The following is an 18,569-nucleotide window of genomic DNA, read 5'->3' on the forward strand; positions in this document are numbered from 1 at the left end:
TTCGCCGTCAAAGTCGGGGGCGGGGGTGGTGATGCGGGGATGCGGGCACCACCCTGCCAGGGATTCGATATGAGGAAAAGAAAAAAAAAGTGAAATATATAAGCAAATCAGTATTGGGATACAGGTAAGAAGGACCGTCAATCTATTCGATACAGCTCACAGTATGGGGAAAAACATTTCAGCCAGATGGCACGGCGGATCTTAGAGACATTAGGGCAATCACAGGATTCTATTTAAGGAAGTGTGTTGCATCACTGGCTTTTAACCCGATAAAGTCAAAAGGGATGCAACATACGTTGGGTGAGAGCCGTGGTGACGCACAAGAGAGAGTATCAGACGCGCTCTTGGGATGTTAAGTTCATTGGTGTTTTTTTTTATTGTTGTTGATGCTGATTGACAAGAGTTGTATGTGAGTAGGTTTTTTAATAAATTCGGGTTTTTAAATATAATGGTGTGCACTTAGAATATATATATATTTTTATACACATCGGATAAGTTGCTGAGCATTGGAGGATTCATTGCCTGCAAAGAAAAGAGTGGCCAGAGAGGGTGCCCTACCCGGAAACTAAAAGGGAGCGGCTCAGTGTGACCTCTGAGTAGGTCTTCTAAGGAGGTGAGAGATCATCTGACATAGAGATGGAATATTCACGGGTGTGGGAAAAGAGAATAATCACAACACGCCGAGTGATTTAGATCACGTGGTGTTTTGTTTCAAGATGAAGACACAGACTGTTTGAAGATTATACCATTTCATTTTGTAATTGTTTATGTTTCACAACGAGATTTCCCTGGATTGTACACTAATTTACTTGATGTGATAATACCTTTGCTTGTTATATTGAGGTAGTCGGTTTACTCACACACTTGTGAGACACAGATCATTTAGTGATTGAATTTATAACAGGAGTTATAGATATTATACTGATTAGTTTGTATTGTTTTTTTTTTTTGCTATAATAGATATATATATTTATACTTGATACATTCATCAAACTTGCAATGTACTTGGTGGTAAAACACTACAATTTAGATTTAGTCAGGATATAGTTTAGCAGGACACTCATAATTTTTTTAGACTATGCTATTGAACTGGAGTTTTATCTGTATTTTGGATTGAGTTCCTTTGGTACCCTCAGCTTTGTGGCTTTACATCAGATTTAGCGCTGTTGTCATGGGTTACTCACCTCACTCCCCTTAGAAGCTATTGTACTTTTATTAAACACCAACCTGACACTCATCTATTAAAGATTCTCTGAGAGAACTCTAATAACCACACCATCCTTCTTATTTGAAAAAAAACACCATTTATGTCTGTATGCCGTGTTACACAGTATTGTGTTCTCTCAGCCAACCTAAGAGGTGGGCATTGTACATTTATGTGATATGAATAAATTGTGCATTTATTAATACTGTTAGAGGTGTTGCTTCCTTTGTGTTTCACAGATTTGCCGTAGAGATCTATAATCTGTAAAAATAGTAATGGCGAACAAACGGCTAGCACAGCACAATGCAAGTCCAACAAGTGTGTAAAGTAGTGCATTGAATCAGTGTTCATATAATCTTTTACATTATCCTGTGTATTTGGGTACCTTTCAGAAAGACTTCAGAGAATAAACAAAATATGGTTCTGGTTACTAGAACATGATCTCTAGAAAAGAACTACTCAATACACAACAGCTGCGTATTGCTTACCTTCTGGTACGTCTTGCAGGTCTCTGCCAGCTGCTTAATGTCTTGTGTATCGAGAAAGCATAAGATACAAATCTTAAGGCTATCAGGTATCCGAACAATGAAATCAAATTGCCCTCTACACAAATTCAATACATATTCCATTGTAGCCTTGCCAAAGATCTTTTCTAATGACTCTAGATGATTGAAAAAGGAAAGTGGTTAATAATTTAATGTGAAACTGAGCAATGTTTTATATTCAGGACACAAAGAAAGTCATTCCCCAAGATTCTAGAGGAAAGTGTTAAGAGAATGAAAAATGCCTTCAATAAACTATACATAGATAATGTACTGTAGTTAGGTGAAAAATATGGCAACCTAACTTTATATCTAAAATGGTTGTATATCTTAGAAATATTATACCTCTAGTAACAGTCCTCTGTTGGGGAAAGACCTACCTTCTCTGGTGCCCCTTGCCTATGTTAGAATGTGTAGATGTTCAATGCCTTTTCTCCAAATATCATAGTAAAGTGCATATATGCCTCCCCTCCCCCACCCCAAAAAAGATAAATTCCATATTGCAATGCAAGCTTTTAAAGCTTTCAGTGTGTGTAAACTGTGTTGTCAGTTTGTATGTCTGTTCATAGTGGAAGAGTTGCTCAGAGGCACACAGCTTCCAAGCATGGACATTGTATATGGGTCTAGTATCTTAAAGCGGACCTTTACCCTCAAAAATCAAATTCCACCAGTGCATCCCTCTATGTATGATGATAAATAATAACATAGACATGTCAGGTGTAAAATGCTGTGATTTTAAAATACTTACACTTGCAGAGCATTCACTTCCTGCTTTGACAGGGCAAAATGACTTCAATTTGCCAAAGCAATGCACACTGGGATTGCCTTGTCATCAGCAGAGCATTGCTGGGAAATCTCATCTGTAATCTCATGAGATCTCAGGGATAAGGCATTTTCCTCCCCTGAGATTATGTGCATGGTACATGTCCTAGTCACATGTCTAGTCACATGTGCCAGAATTCCAGGAAGTTAAAGGTTAGTGAACATGGGCACTGTCAGAAGATTGTGAAAGAAAAGAGAAATAAGGTATCCAAAGACTACAAAGCCGGCAATTATCTAGAAGTATGTGTTTGTAGATTGTCATTACTAAGCATTTCTAAAGGTGTATTCATTGTTATTTTACAGATATGGGTAAAGGTCCTCTTTAAACTCTAACACATTCAATACTTTCAAAGAATTCTGCTAAAATCAACATGATGTCCAATACATTATTTACCAGATACTGGTGATATTATTGAGGCAGGCAGTGGTGTACCATGGAGAACCAGAGACCAACTAAGCCTATACAGGAACATAAATATATGTGGACTAAAATTTATATCAATGTCCAAGCTTCCCTCCTAAACAATTTTAAGTTTCCCTTTATTTAGCTTTCCCTACTCTGTGACCCTAACTCTAAAAGTCAGAGGTGACAGGTCACCCGAGGTCTGACAGTTACTGCCATATCAATTGGCATTGCGTAAGGTCAAACAGGAACTGCCAGATATCAGGCAACCATTAGGCAAAGCCGCAAAAGTGGCTAAAATATAGATATGGCTGAACTGTTATAAAATATTTTAAAGTAAGTATTTATATTTTTTTTTTGTCTAAACGTCAGTAAAGAAATGCATTTGTAACAGTCATAAAACATATAATATTTATAAAACATAAATATTTAGAATATTCTATAACTTTAGGTACACAGTGGCTTTAATCTTGTGTTGGCTATTTGTTTTACAGGTACGCATACATAAATTATATTTTTTACAGAACAATACAGAGGGATAAATACGTTCTTTTTAACGCAGGAAAATTACAAAATAATTTAACAAATAATCTGGTAATTAAGTTTGCCACTTGTTTCCAGATAGAGTATAAATACTGTAAATGTGTATCAAAAGTCCTAAAATTTACTAGATTCGAGCCACCCCACCACAAGATGGTTTAAAGATTCTCACGTCTGCTTATCCAAACAATGTATCTATCTGTGGTACTTAAAAATAGCTTCCTGGGCCTGTTGACATCTGTCAGGAGTCATGGCTACAAAGTAGAACCACCTGAGTCACTGATCTTCTATGCTGTGACTCCGCTGCAGTCACGGCTGACAGAATACCCTACAGATGTATAGAAGAAAGGGTTTCTCTCTCTGCTTGTGTGTCACACCTTGTAAGCCCCAAGCGCGCTTATTTAATTAAAAATAATTTTCAGGTGCATCACTTACTGCAGCCTTTCTGTCCACACCTCACATCACAGCTGTCAAAAGTGCCCCATATTGCCCATGTAGATGACTTAAATAAGGCGTATAACATACATAACATCTACAACTGTGAATGAACATAGGATTTATCTCTTTCAAATTCATGACTGGTTCTTGTTAAGCAGTTCCTTTGCTGGCCACACTGCATAGGTGCTGTAGTTAAATCCTTGCTTCGGTATATCCAACACATTTAAAGAATAGAAACTTTTCTCTATGTTCTACAAGATTAAAATCTTAAATCACATTAAATATTATTATTACAATAGTAATTCATTTCTGGAAAAGAGCACATTCAATCTTCTTATCGTTTTTTATTTAAGCATTTAAAAAACAATTTCATTCCCAAACAGTATCTCCCAGCATTCATTGGGGATCACAGTCCTTGACCTCTGAGACTAGGCAGGTTCAAAGGCAACGCCTAACTAGTGTCTGCACTCTTTTATATAGTGATTTAACTCAGTTTAGCTTGGTATCCTTGGGAGGTAGGCATAGGCGTGTGCACGGGGTGTGCCGTGTGTGCCTGGACACACCCTAATCACCCCGAGCGAAAACCAAAACCGCAACAACAGGTGCCCTGTTTTTAGTCACTGAGCCGGTGGACAGATCACAAAGATCTCTCTGTGATAGGCTCAGTGATACAGAGCACAGCAGCACATGCCACTTACATTCCTCATATAACAAATGCAGTCCTCTTTGCCTTAGAAGCTGCAAGGGAGCATGACCACCTGCCAGGATCCCTGCTTCATTACTGCACCCTTGCTGGAAGAGGTAAGGGACAGTTGAAGAGATAGGAGTCCGGGATGCCTCAGGTCTGTATACGTATGATATAAATATAAATACACCGGCTACATCGGCAGTAGTTCCGCCTCTGGAGAAACCAAAGTCTGAAGGATCAGACAGACTATGTTGGCAGCAGATGAGTGAAAGATTGAGAGTTCAATAGCCACTAGGGAAATCGAACCAAAGTTGAGAACCGGCAAAGGTCAGCACCTTCCTACCCACGAGATTTGGGCTTTTATATTCAAGGTTCTTTTCCTACAACCAGCGCTACTAATTCACAGTAGCGCTGTATATTGTACTGTATATTGAACTGTGAATCAGTAGCGCTGGTTGTAGTAAAAGTACCTTGAATACAAAAGCCAAAATCCAGTGGGTAGGAAGGTGTTGCACAGTACATGTGTAACGTTCCTATCTGGAATCACATCTGGTCATGTGTGCTATTTATGAACCCTGGCAGCAATGATGATTGGGTTGTTCAGTCAGTCATTTACCCCTTGTAAAGTGCTGTCCATTGACTCTAAGGCTATATAATAGTGTTATTCAATCTGCTTTAATCTCACCTCAGGTTGTTTAGTACCTTTACCGACCTTTTCCTGTTCTCAACTTTGGTTCGCTTTCCCTAGTGGCTATTGAACTCTCAATCTTTCACTCATCTGCTGCCAACATAGTCTGTCTGATCCTTCAGACTTTGGTTTCTCCAGAGGCGGAACTACTGCCGATGTAGCCGGTGTATTTATATTTATATCATACGTATACAGACCTGAGGCATCCCGGACTCCTATCTCTTCAACTGTCCCTTACCTCTTCCAGCAAGGGTGCAGTAATGAAGCAGGGATCCTGGCAGGTGGTCATGCTCCCTTGCAGCTTCTAAGGCAAAGAGGACTGCATTTGTTATATGAGGAATGTAAGTGGCATGTGCTGCTGTGCTCTGTATCACTGAGCCTATCACAGAGAGATCTTTGTGATCTGTCCACCGGCTCAGTGACTAAAAACAGGGCACCTGTTGTTGCGGTTTTGGTTTTCGATGGGGGGGGGGGGGGCACTGGGCCCTTTCTTTCTTAGGTCTGCCACTGGGGTTCTCCCTCATTTTCTTCTCCATCTAGCCTGCTGGATCCTTACGATATGACTTTCAGGTCATTAGCATACAATCAATACAATAATTACCTACTGGCAACTGTAATATTGTTTGTCCCCCATATTTACACAATGATATTTCCCAGAATGTGTGATCAAATATGAAACCCTTAATAAGGCAACAGTTCAAATGTCTTTTCAATACTCCAGCTGGCACTTACCATTATTGTAAAATAAAATGTTACATGAGACAGGAGTGCCCAGGCATGCCTTGGCATTGTGAATCATACAAGGTGTTAGACCATTTGGATACAAAAGACAGTAAACAAGAAGACTCTCATATATTTGTATAAACAATATGTGTCTGCTCCTGTAAGTTATGAGCATATTCATTACCGTGCAGGGGGTTGAAATACTTTGGAAGTAGCTTGAATGACTGGTGTTGTAATGTCTTGCTTTCATCATTGCACTATGGCAACGAATACATTACAGTTCTGTGGCTAATGTAATATAGCAGGCTACACCATTTACTTGTCGAAGATGCATTGAGAGTCTGTGATGTTTGGTAATGAAAGCATTATTATAACACCTCAAACCTTGACAGTGTGGTTTGTATGTGAGATGTGTCAACATTTTCCAAATTACTAAATGACGTTTGCGATTCTGGCATAAAGAACCGGTATCAAGGACACTTCTAAAAGTGAAGCAATTATGGTTTTTAATGGCTTGTATATCACCTCATGCATGTCTTAAATAACTGAACTTTAAGGTGAATCCATACTCCATTTTAAACTATTAGCATGTATAAGTCTGTGAATGTTCTCATTTATCCAGGTCATGGTAAATCTGTAAGAAAAAAACATAAGTCAAGGTAACTGGACTTGCTGTATTTTTTCTTGAAGACGTTTCACTGGTCTGCCACATACAATGCTGTTTTAACACCTCTCTATGGGCAGGTTAATAACACCTCCTAGCTCCAATTATGCAAATGCAATCAACACCTGGTTGCGACTAACAGATTATGAGGATTGGAGCGACATTCACCATATTTATTCCCAGATCATTTTTTGTACAAGTAATTCTGAATTGAGAAAGCTGGTTGCATGACAAGTGAAACGTCTTCAAGAAAACTGCAGCAAGTCCAGTTGCCGTGACTCATTTTCTTTTTTTACAGATATTAGCTGTTAACTTTGTTAGTCAGAAATGTCTATTTTCCGTGTTTTGATATAGTGTCATTTTGTTATGGGGTCCTGTCTAGGACCCCAAGTGCCCTAGACAGGACCCCATAACAAAATGACACTATATCAAAACACGGAAAATAGACATTTCTGACTAACAAAGTTAACAGCTAATATCTGTAAAAAAAAAATTAGTCACGGCAACTGGACTTGCTGCAGGATGAGCAAATCTGCCTGGGTTCAGTTCACCAACAGATGTTGAGAATTTTGCTTGAAGTTCAAAGGTTACAACTGCTATTGAATAAATTACTAGTGCCAAAATAAAATAAAAATAAAAATAGTATTTCCCTCTAAACTGAATTATTAGTTCTCCCTAACAGGTTTTAGAAGACTTTTGTGAGTCCTGGGGATTCACTCCGAACCTTTAGTAGGCGTGAACCTAATCCTCATCCCTAGTCCTGACTTTCCATGATTTCATGGCTTGGTCCTGGCTGTACAGTAAAGAGTCTAGTTACTGGTCACTACAGCTGTCTGTCACTGGTCACTGGACAGGGTAATGGCTGTTGTCAGGGGTTAGTCAATCCAGGAAAAAAAAGGCCCAGTATTAAAATGAAACTAAATCAGTAAGGGGAAACAAAAGCTTTCTGGCTAAAGGTAATATTAGCACACATCTTCAGAGTTTGCATTAGAGTACAGTTTATTTTCAAGGTGTGATCAGAGAGAAACAAGTAAACAAATCTGCCCTTTCCAGTCTTTCGAACTTTGACTTTAGTCAATACACGTGCCTGAGACTAAGGGAAATAATACCTTCCAAACCATTGCGTTGCAATCTGTATTTTAACGGATACTAATGCAAGGGCACAGAAAAAATAATGGGTGTGAATGGGGCTAGTTCACACCAGATCAGTTAAGTTGTGCTGAAAAAAAAGTAGTACATGTTCTACTTTCTTTTCAGCGCAATGTTACACAATGGAATAGAATGGACTTGTGTGAACTAGTCCCATCCACACCCATTCATTTTTCGGTGCCCTTCTATTAGCATATGTTGAAAAACGTATCGCAACGCAACGGATATGGTGTGAATGGGCCCTCAAAGTGGATATTAACTAAAAAAAAGTGATTCGGAGGCTGCTATTTTTATGCTTTCTAATAGAGTCTTTCTCTTCTTTCCAGGTACTGGTATACTCAATAATGGGACATACACACAACTAAATCTAAGCTTGTCATAGACGTTATAAAGCAGTCTGACTAGCAAAAGATGCTGATTTACATATAGTTATACGTATAGACAAGCTGCATACTGAAAGGACACTTTTAGTAATAAAAAAGCTTAAGTAGTAAGTAAAATCAAGGTGTAATATTAGACTGTTTGTATACTTTGTATTAGTGCTGTCTTCTACCTTCCAGGTAAAGATGCTTTCATTATTGTGACATAGCACAACAACTTGTTGTAGTCTAAGATGGATTCTAACTGTTAGCAAGTAATCTATCAAACGATCTTTATTTTGCTGTAAAGATATATGCACACTTGCCCTTATTTTCTCAGTGAGCTTGTTTAAGTGAAATGCAAGGACCTGTGGCTCCACTATTATTTTGAGAGATAACCTCCCCAACCAAATATGACTTTTATTCTATATGCCGTGAATTAAGCTAGCATGTAAACAAGTTCTTCATTTTCTGGTTCTACTAAAATCTCAGATATTGGACTATAGGAATCAGTTTCCATGGGTACCATTAATCACAGAACCAAATAGAATTATACACATCAAACTGCTACATTCACTTAGCCATGTGCTCAAACAGTATGACTTACTGTGCATCGTGGTCATTTGAAGGAATTCATTGTGTGTTGTCTTTATTTCTCGTGGCAACATTTTCCTGTGCTCAGTGCGTACTGAAATCTTCCAGGACCTTAAGATAATCTAGGAACAATCAGAAAAGTTAAACAGCAATTGTTGATTTTTTGTTGTTGTAGAAGAGGGTACCTATACATAGTATGATGCCCCTTCCTTCAGAATGTACAATTACTATACATCTCTTAGCATCATTGACTATGTTACCATTAATGAAAATAGCACTGTATATTGCAGTAATTTATTATTTTAAATCGGCATGAGACTAAATGGAATGGTTGTGTTTGAGATAGTGTTTATGTGGTCCATAGTGCACAAAAGGTAACAATGATGTTCACTGTAGCCTTAGTTTCATGTCAGAAACTTCAAATAATCACTAAAGTCAGGTTTGTGTTATTTACCAAAGCACATAGTCGAAAACAATGATCCATTCCTGTCTTATTAAGAACCAGTTATGACTGTGCTATGCAAGAAACCTAATATTTTGTCATACATTATTATAATTGTACAGGTTTATATATGCACAAGATTCACATGTGCGCCCCCATTGATCTTTATTTACTATTTGACTGACTTTTCAGCTGAACTCACAACGTGTCTCCCAGCGCCAAAGTGTACGTTGTGGTCAGGTAGTTGTTAGCAAATCAACTTTAGGTGACCTTCCACCACCTGAGTAAAATTAACGGGTCAGACACAAAGCAAGTAAGGATAAATAAATGAGAAGAAAATATATATTTTTTAAAGAATAAAGTAAATATTTTATCTATAAGCCTGCACAGATATAATGATAATTTAAGATTGAATATTCAGATTCTTGCATGATCATTATAGGTTCTTTTTAAAGAGAATATGTCACCAAAACAAGAATGATTGGACAATAATACAATAATTGGAGAAAGACTCATTCTCCTTTTATATTTTTGTTTTCCATAGTGTCTAGAAATAAACTTAATAAGATGAGCAAGCAGGCTATAGTCAGAGGTACCTAAGCCTTAAGGGAAAAGAACCGTGCATATTACAGAAACTCACTGCAACCAATAAAAAAATCATACTTCATTGGTATTACAGCTTCAAGCAGCTTCAACACTTTATCCAATTGTTTGATATTACAAGCAGCACTTTGCACAATTGTATTGCTCATTGCAGGTCTTAACTCAATACTGAGGTTTGCTAATACATACAATGAAATTAGCCCTTACCTCTTTTTTCGTTATAACCAAATGATGGAAATCTTTGCTAGGAGCAGGAGCCTGGCACTGAATTTCATACAACGTGTCTTGTAGAAGAGATGCCATAAGAAACGATGTGTTATCTGCTGCAAATCTATGTGGTTTCTATAGGCTTGTGCTCTATGTGTACTGAGATCTACTTCAGACTCCCTTCTCTGTACGTGGTCTGGCAAATTGTACTTGACTTGGGCGCATCGTATTCTTTGGTTCCGCCTGCTGAATACAAGTGCTAATCTTTTATTCACTAAGCAAAGCTCACTTTGTTTGCAGAGTAACCTGCTCAGTTCCTGGCAAGGAGACAATAAATGGATATCCAGACCTTTAAATAAAAACCTAAAGACATATTAAACTTTACAATGTAACAGCTTTTAGCCTTATTGTAAATGGATCATAATCCTTGGTCAGAAAGAATATGAATTTGCATAATGACCTACTAGCACATAAGATCAGTCATACTTATGATTAAACATGTTTCCTGGCAGGTGTATTTGTACACACGTTTACATGATCCCTATACACAAATGAAAAAATAATTATTTTTTGAACACATTTAGTGCTAGTGCAAATATGTTTCACTAGAGCTTTACAGAAAACATTTAACCAGTCCGGTCTGTGAAGGAGTTTACAGTTCAGCTTCAATACCATAGTTATATAGAGGGATGATTTTTGCCAAAAGCAATATATAATGAAAATGACACTAAACTCAGGAGTTAAATCTTAAAATACATTCAAGTACCTTAACTATTAACAAAAATGTATCTTATTTGTGTATCACTCGGCTATAGATCCTCATATCATCTCTCAATTCATGCTGACACTGTCCTTCCTTCTGGAGGGTGACTACTTTTGTTCCCCATGGTCCCTGTGTGTCAGTGGCGGACCTAATAACCAAAGGGACCTGGTGCAAGATTTTATCTTGGGTCCCCCTCCCCCTCAATATGCACTGCCCCATATTGCAGGACCAGACCCCACTGAGGCTGTGGGGGTGCCCAGGACCGGACCCCACTGCCCCCCCCCCTTCCCGCAGCCTCAGGCCCCGGTAGTTCCGCACCTGCTGTGTGTGTTATAAAGTAGTCACCACTCCAAGCTCATTTCTGTGATAGTCTATAATCTCAATACAAATTAGTAAACTAAAAGTGAGATTGTAGTCCATCGAGGAAGCGAGTTTGGAGTGGTGCTTGAATGCATTTTCAAGATTCAATTCCTGAGTTTAGTGTCACTTTAGAGATTCCAGAGAGCCATACAGCCAGGTCTCCATTGTAGCTGTCCTTGCACAGCCTGAGAATCTTCTTTGGCAGAATAGTAAATTGTATACTTAGTCTGCTCAGTCTGGGTTTAACGCCCTGTTATTCTATTATTCTTTTTTTTTTTTTTTTTATAGGTTCTCCTCCTCCAGCTCTGGCGTGCATTTTGTAGTTATGGTGACTGTTCTGGTTGTGTCATACTAAATCTAGCCAGTTTTCTGGGGTGAAACAAGACAGTTGCCTTGGGGGACAGCAAGTACAACCAACCGGGCATGGAAGGCAATTCCTGCATCAACATACTGAGAACATATTTATCAGAATTTTTATGAATCCTATATATCAGCACATAAATCCTAGTTCATAAAGCTAAATTATTGCATGAACTAAAAAAAACAAGAAATCCTACCTCTATCATGATTTATGGGACTGTCCTTTAAATTGGTACTCCTAAAAGGGTTAGATTTGCCCTCATTCATCTCCCAACAATGCAAAAGTGAAACCTCCCAAATGGAGACATATACTGTCCAGCAATAAAAACCTAATAAAAGATCTAACCCTTCCTCACTAAGAAATGAAAAGGTGCTGATATTACTGAATTTGTCCCCACTGGATAAATATTTCTAACTTTTTGTCCTGTGGACCACACAGATTGTGGAGGGGCTGTACAATGAGAGTGAGGACACAAAACTATAAACCGCTCTGCATACTTACCCTTCCTTTCTCATTTGGAAAAACAATTTTGGCTGGAAATCATTGCTATTGCATCACCCATTTACCCCCAGTGCTGCATCATGGGAGAAAGGCATCGGAATCATATGCCTCCCATATGTAGAAGTTCCAGGAATTTAGCTTAGCTCTAAAAGGCTATTTGTAGAAAAGGTACAGGATCACTTTAAGATGCTTTTCCAAATATGTTGTTGTGACTTTTGTGGATTATATTTCAGAATTACCATAATACAGTATACGCTGCATAACATCACTGTTTTTAGGACAGAGGGAAAAAATGTTTGCTTCAAATTTTATGCATTTTTATTAAAACTAAAAAAAAAGTGTGCCCATTCCAAAACAAACAGGTTCAGGCTTGTCAAGATACCAAGAAACCAGAAACCAGAAACTAAAGTGCAGATTTAAAAAATAAAAAGGAGTTTATTTAAAACAATGAACATAAATGGTAAAAAAAAACATTGGAGAAAGTCTAGGATGTCGTCAGTGCCAAGCCAGAGGTCAGATGCCAAAGCGGGCAGTCAGTCCAACCAGCCAACCAGGTCAGAGGGCATGGAGAGCAGGATGAACGGAAACAGTAGCCGCAGTCAGGAACCAAGACATCAGTCAGCCAGAGCCAGGGTCATACACTGAGAACAGAAACTGCAGAGCACTTGGTTGATCAGAACACATGCAAGGGCGGAGACTGAATGGACAAGCTGATGGTTAAATAGTGAACTGGTGTTTGCATCATCACTCTGAGACAGGAATCTGCCATGATCTTGCTAGTAGTTGAAGAATGATGATGTTATCGGGTTTGGTCATAAGAGGGTGTCAGACACCCTGCAAAAAAAGCCATGCTGCAAGCAACTGGACAAGGAAGGGTAAGAAACCCTGACGGGTCAGGGTAATTGCTAAGTTTCTAATGAACCCGGGGAACCTCTGAGTACTTCCATTAAAATGTTGCGGGTCTTCTAGCACACTATGAAAAGTGGGTGCACTAAAATTCTTGCCCCCATCAGCCCATATCATCTCCCTCCTTTCTGTCTCCCCTCTATTTGGGCTATTTTCCATTTCCTACTCATAAAAGGCCTTCCAAAAGTTCCTTGCAGTGCTACAGTTTTACCAGAACTCATCTTGCCCTTATGAACCTGCATAGAAGTAAGTATTTTACTAAAAGATTCCCCTTCAAAGTGAACAGCCTATTTGCCTTTAGTAAATCAACCGCTAAGAGTTCCCTGACAGTTGCTATCTTGTGTGACATTTAATAGGGAGAACCATTTTGCATTTATGTTCTATGTATAGTGACATCAGCTGACACGTCATGCAATATCACAGCCTTGAGATGGTCTTGTATAGAAACAATGTGTGTCGGCACAGCCACTAGTATTCTCTAGCAGAGACGCATCAGACAGTGACAGCATAACAAAGTCCAAATCCCATTCGCACTGCCACGGTCTCAAAACCACAAGATATATGTGGTGCCCAGGTGACCACACGGATGGCGCCGTGCAAAACATTAATAGTATATAAAAGTAATTCACCGGCACACACTTGAAGGGTTTTTTAAAGTATTGATATGTTTACTCAATACCCAATGTCACATACTGTCATACGGTGCTAACGTTTCGGGTCCGCACAGGGATCCTTCATCAGAGCGACAGTGACAACATAAGACATTTGTCGTCCTGTTGCAGGTAGCGCCTGTACAAGGACCTGGCAGGATCACCAGGTTATATCTAAACACTTCAGCTTTTGGATAGAGCTATTTTTACATTTCTGCTATGGCCCTATTCAACAATAAGATAAGATAAAGAAGTAACACATATATTTTTCCTAGAGCTCAACATGTCAGCCCACTAATGGGTGGACTCTGCCATCGTTAGGCTGACATGACGAGACTACAGGAAAGGAAAATCATAGGTAGGCATTTGATTACAATTTTACATATTCCTGGAGGTCATCATGTCAGCCTACTGACGGGGGCAGAGTTCACCCATTCGTAGGCTGACATGATGAGACTCCAGGAAAAGTCCATCCTAGTATGTATTTGAAAACAGTTTACCACATTTTGTTAACCAACAAGACTTTCTTTTGGCAATACTATCTTGTAAAAAATATTTGATCTCTATGAAATCTAGACACAAAAAGAGTAACTAAATTGTAAAAAAAAGTTTTCCTATTTTGACCAATGTCTTAAAACAAGTAGTATTACCATAGAAAGAAAGTGCACATTTTATTCTATCATTTGTCCCATTTAAAATGACCCTCAAATGATGTTACTGTTTCACAGACCGGCGAACCTATATACAGATTAAATGAAGGGTGTTTTTTTTATTTTGCAAATTTGCTTGATGTAACATTGGGGAAAAAAATAATTAAAAGGACAATAAAAATTAAAAATCTTTAGATAAATAACAGCTAAGAAAAGAAATGGAGAAAGGAATTATGGCAGGTTAAAGAAAAACGTTGTTAACCCTTCCAGTGGGGCTGCACTGCAAGGGTTAAATGCTCGTTTGGGTCTAGGTGCTAAAAAAATAAGTTATACTCACAAATCATTCCAGCCGGCTTGTTCTTAGACCGGTCCCGAGAGCCTCTCTCCCCCTCATCTGCAGTGGTCTAAGAATCCTTGTGTCTTCATGCTGTATACAAGTGTATAGACATGAGGACGCTGAGGAACATTCCATCTGTGCAGAAGAGGGGGAGACATGTTTTAGTTACCAGAGAGGCAGATAGTCGGCTCAGCAGTTTGGGTGAGTGTAACTTTTTTAGCACCTAGACAAAAAGGAGCAGTTAAAACACTTGCAGTGTGGGGGTAGTCCTCCTGCAAGGGTTAATAAAACTTTTCCTGGAGTTCTTTTTTAAGGCCAAGTATGTTGTAATGTGATACATTCGAAGGCAAATTATATATTTTTTACACTTATAAGTTTACTTTAACCTCTTGCCGTCCATCCGTTGTAAAAAAACGGACGGCACTGCAGCATTGGCGGGTTGCCGTCTCCAGACGGCATTTTTTTTTCTGCGGGATAGTACGCCACAGCTGAAGCAGATCCCGACAATTGTGACGGGATCCGCCCAGCTGCGTGACTGACAGCTGGCACTGCCTATCTAGAGGCTAGAACTATGAGGTGAGTGAAAAGCACTCACCTCATAGTTCTCCTTTAAGCACCATAAGTACATTGTGGTGCAATTTATTTTAAATGGCACCCAGCCTGGTAAGGCAATACAGCTTTGACGCACACGTGTTGTGGCACACCACAAGGCACGGTAACACTACCATGTGTTGCATCAGAGAAATGCTCCATGTCCATTTTTTCCGTTCTTTCCGGCGTGTTGGCAGCGCATTCAAAGTGAATGGGCTCCCTTAACACATTCTCTCTAACAAGCATCAGTAGGGTTATCTCAGGCTGCAAGCACATCCCACTGCAGTAATTACAACAATACAAAGACACACGTGACGCAATAAAAACAAAAGCGTGGACCAGCGTGATGACGTAGACTTACCCGATTTTGATTGGTCCCGCGTCTTGTCGCCTGTAAAGTGACGCAAGGCCGAGGGGCGGTGCTTGGTGGAGTGTGCAGGTGAGCGCGGTAAGATACCCCGCAGGGCACTGATGTGGGTGACAGCTGAGGGGGGGGCGAGTGTTTGGGGCTCACATGTGTAGAGTGGATTGCAGGGTGCTTAATGCGCAGTTGATGAGTCACGTGAGCGCGGTATAGCGGCTGCTGATGATTTTTTTCACTGCGCAGCCAGAGGCGGCGGGGTGCAGTAGAGGGGGATGTGCAGCGTGTGGTGGTTTCCAGTTTCTATGTGCGTATGCATGCGGGGTGATTGTCGGGGGAGTAGCTGGCCCAGTTTGTTGGTGAGGAAGGGTTAATTATATGGTGCATAGCCCACAGCAAAACAATAGTACACAGTGCAACGGTAGGGCGTCAGTGGGAGTGGCCTAGTTCACACTTGGCGCCCTCATCTAGATCAGTTTTCATACAGCTGCGGCCGTCTATGGACTCCTCATCTACTCATAAATGTGGAGGGTTGAGGAGCTCTCAGTCTTCAACGTTGGTTTAATGGGTCTTGTATCTCAACTCTGCCAATTAAACAACAGCAAAAAAAAGAAGCTAATTACAATGGGGGCAATCCAGCAATTCATAGATGAAAAACTTGTTAAGTCTAGCGTAATAAAGTGCATTACTTCCCTTATTCAAACCTTCACCTGTGTGACCAGTCCCCTCTCGAAGCCCTTTAGAGCAGAGGTTCTCAACCTGTGTAACCTCAGGACCCACATTTGTCCTCGGTCATTAAGTCATGACCCAAGTCGCACTGCAATATCACTCCAGTCCAGGCACCTCTACAGGACATGCAAGGGAGCTATAAGCAATGCACATATGGAGGGAGCTCCTTCACGGTCATACCCCCAGTCCACCACACCTCAAGTCAACTTTTGGCGCTGGGCTGCATATTTTGAATGGCTCCTTGGTGTAAGAATGGACAGTGCTGCTCGGAGGGGGAGGCTCTCACCTAGAAAAGTGGAAGGCATGCGGTGACCCACTTTTGGGTCACGACCCACCAGTTGAGAACAAAGCCCTGCAATATACACGAGAATGCCGGGAGAAAGTTGAGTGCCAATAGCCGGGGGCATGGGGATCAGCTAAGTAAAGCTGCTTTACACAATCTGCTAGAGCAAGGGTACTGAATTAAAATTCAAGGAGGTCCGGTGACTAACATTTTCTTTGAGCAGAGTTCCAGATCGCATGTCCCCTCAATACTTACTTACATTTGCATTCCCCCATCAGTGTCCCCTTATATTAGTGTTTCCCATCAGAGTGCCCCCTTACATTAGTTGTCTTCATCAGAGCGCCCCTTCCTTTCATAATTAAGGGGGCACCCTGATCGGGACAATTGATGTAAGGGGGCACCCTGATCGGGACAATTGATGTAAGGGGGCACCCTGATCGGGACAATTGATGTAAGGGGGCACCCTGATGGGGACAACTGATGTAAGGGGGCACCCTGATGGGGACAACTAATGTAAAGGGTTCATCCTGATGGGGACAACTAATGTAAAGGGGGCACTCTGATGGGGACAATTAAAGGAGAACTATGAGGTGAGTGCTTTTCACTCGCCTCATAGTTCTAGCCGACCTGTGACAATGAGACTGTCACAGGTCGGCTCAGTAGATCGGGAGGTGAGCGAACACATACCGGCATTCCCTCACTTCTCGATCCTGTCACAGCTCTCTGCCGTGACAGGGGAGGGGCTGGATTCCCTCCGCTCCGATCCGCCAGCGCTGACTCGCGGATCGCGGAGGGGGCGGGTACAGCTGGCTCTGCCTCTAGATAGGCAGAGCCAGCTGTCACTCGCGCAGCTGGGCGGATCCAGACATAATTGTCGGGATCAGCTTCAGCTGCGGCGTCTCAGTATACCGCGAGCAGTAGCTTGTGGCGGTATACTGAGTTAAGGGTGACGGAAGGATGCTAGTTTGTGCCCTCCCGTTACCCTGAGGAGAACTATGGGGAAAAGCCTTAACCCCATAGTTCTTTAATGTAATGGTGCACTCAGTATTTTCAAAAGCGTTCCTGACCTCCTGAAATGGGCTCTCTTGTGTGCAAACTGCAGCGTTCTGAAAAAACTGTGGCATGACCTCCCTTTCCTGTTACCATTTGCTGGAGTGGCAATAATGACTAACTACAGCACCCGGGGTTTTAGGGCTTCTCAGTGCTCCTGAGAAAAAGAGATGTATATGAACTTTGTGCTTGTGATGTAGCTTAGGACTTTCAAGGGGGGTGACCATGTTGCTAGTGTAAAATCATAAACACCATGCACTTTGTGAAAGAAGATATTTAGACAGGAATTATAGTCCCCTCTAGTGATGTGACGTCTGCAAAGCTCCTTCGCTGGCCTAGAATTTTCATCCCAGTATCGAGGAATGCTGAGAATGCACACCAGCCTGTGCATGTGCAGCTCTGTGTACATTCTACAGAAGCATGTGGACAGGCAGGTAACAATGTTTTATTGTAGACTAGAGCTAGTATTTCTCTTCTGCAATTAAAACCCTGTCTGCTTGTAAGTTTTTATTTTTAATGTTAAGTTCTACTTTAACCCCTTCGTGACTGACGACGTACAGTGTACGTCACCAGCATCGGGGCTGTTTAAACAGACTCCCGGCGACTTTTGCCGCCGGGAGTCTGTTTAAACTTGTAGAGCCGACTGTCGGCTTTACAACAGAAGCGATTCTGGCGACTTACCTGTCGCCAGATCGCTTCTGCGTCCCGAAGAAGGGGCCGCCAGACACCCCCGCCGTGCTTCCCGGGCTCCGTTGCCCCTCCTACGGGCCCGGGACCGGCGATCTTTGTGTCCGCGGGGAGCTGGGGAGGAGGTCGACGAACTTCCGTTCATCGATCCCCTCCCCGTTCTATGGGACCGGGAGCGATGCAGATTGCATCACTTCCGGTCCCTGGGCTGTCAGTTCTGGGCTCCTGCAGCCCAGCTATAAGCTATTGAAGTGCGATCTGCACTTCAATAGCT

General features: G+C 41.0%; 2 protein-coding genes across 3 annotated transcripts in view; one reads left to right on the forward strand and one right to left on the reverse strand.

The window, feature by feature from the left end:
* The window catches only part of LOC108792218 (F-box only protein 36-like), a 15,071-nt gene extending 4,909 nt beyond the window's left edge, over positions 1-10,162 (reverse strand). Inside the window, exons 1-3 of the mRNA XM_018562943.1 lie at positions 10,067-10,162; positions 8,828-8,936; positions 1,693-1,865 (exon numbers count right to left, since the gene is read on the reverse strand). Of these exons, the coding sequence (XP_018418445.1) occupies positions 1,693-1,865; positions 8,828-8,936; positions 10,067-10,162 (378 nt within the window). The remainder of the gene's footprint in view (positions 1-1,692; positions 1,866-8,827; positions 8,937-10,066) is intronic.
* A 5,406-nt stretch (positions 10,163-15,568) lies between these two features.
* Positions 15,569-18,569, forward strand: part of CHAMP1 (chromosome alignment maintaining phosphoprotein 1) — a 14,148-nt gene continuing 11,147 nt past the window's right edge. Inside the window, exon 1 of one of the 2 annotated variants that reach the window (XM_018563054.1) lies at positions 15,569-15,624. The gene's annotated coding sequence lies outside the window, so the exon portion shown is untranslated. Of the gene's footprint in view, positions 15,678-18,569 lie in introns of both variants that reach the window. The other variant, XM_018563062.1, reaches the window with a different exon arrangement.

Source organism: Nanorana parkeri, unplaced genomic scaffold (assembly GCF_000935625.1).
Source record: "Nanorana parkeri isolate BGI_ZX_2015 unplaced genomic scaffold, ASM93562v1 scaffold21, whole genome shotgun sequence".
Classification (NCBI taxonomy): Eukaryota; Metazoa; Chordata; class Amphibia; order Anura; family Dicroglossidae; genus Nanorana; species Nanorana parkeri.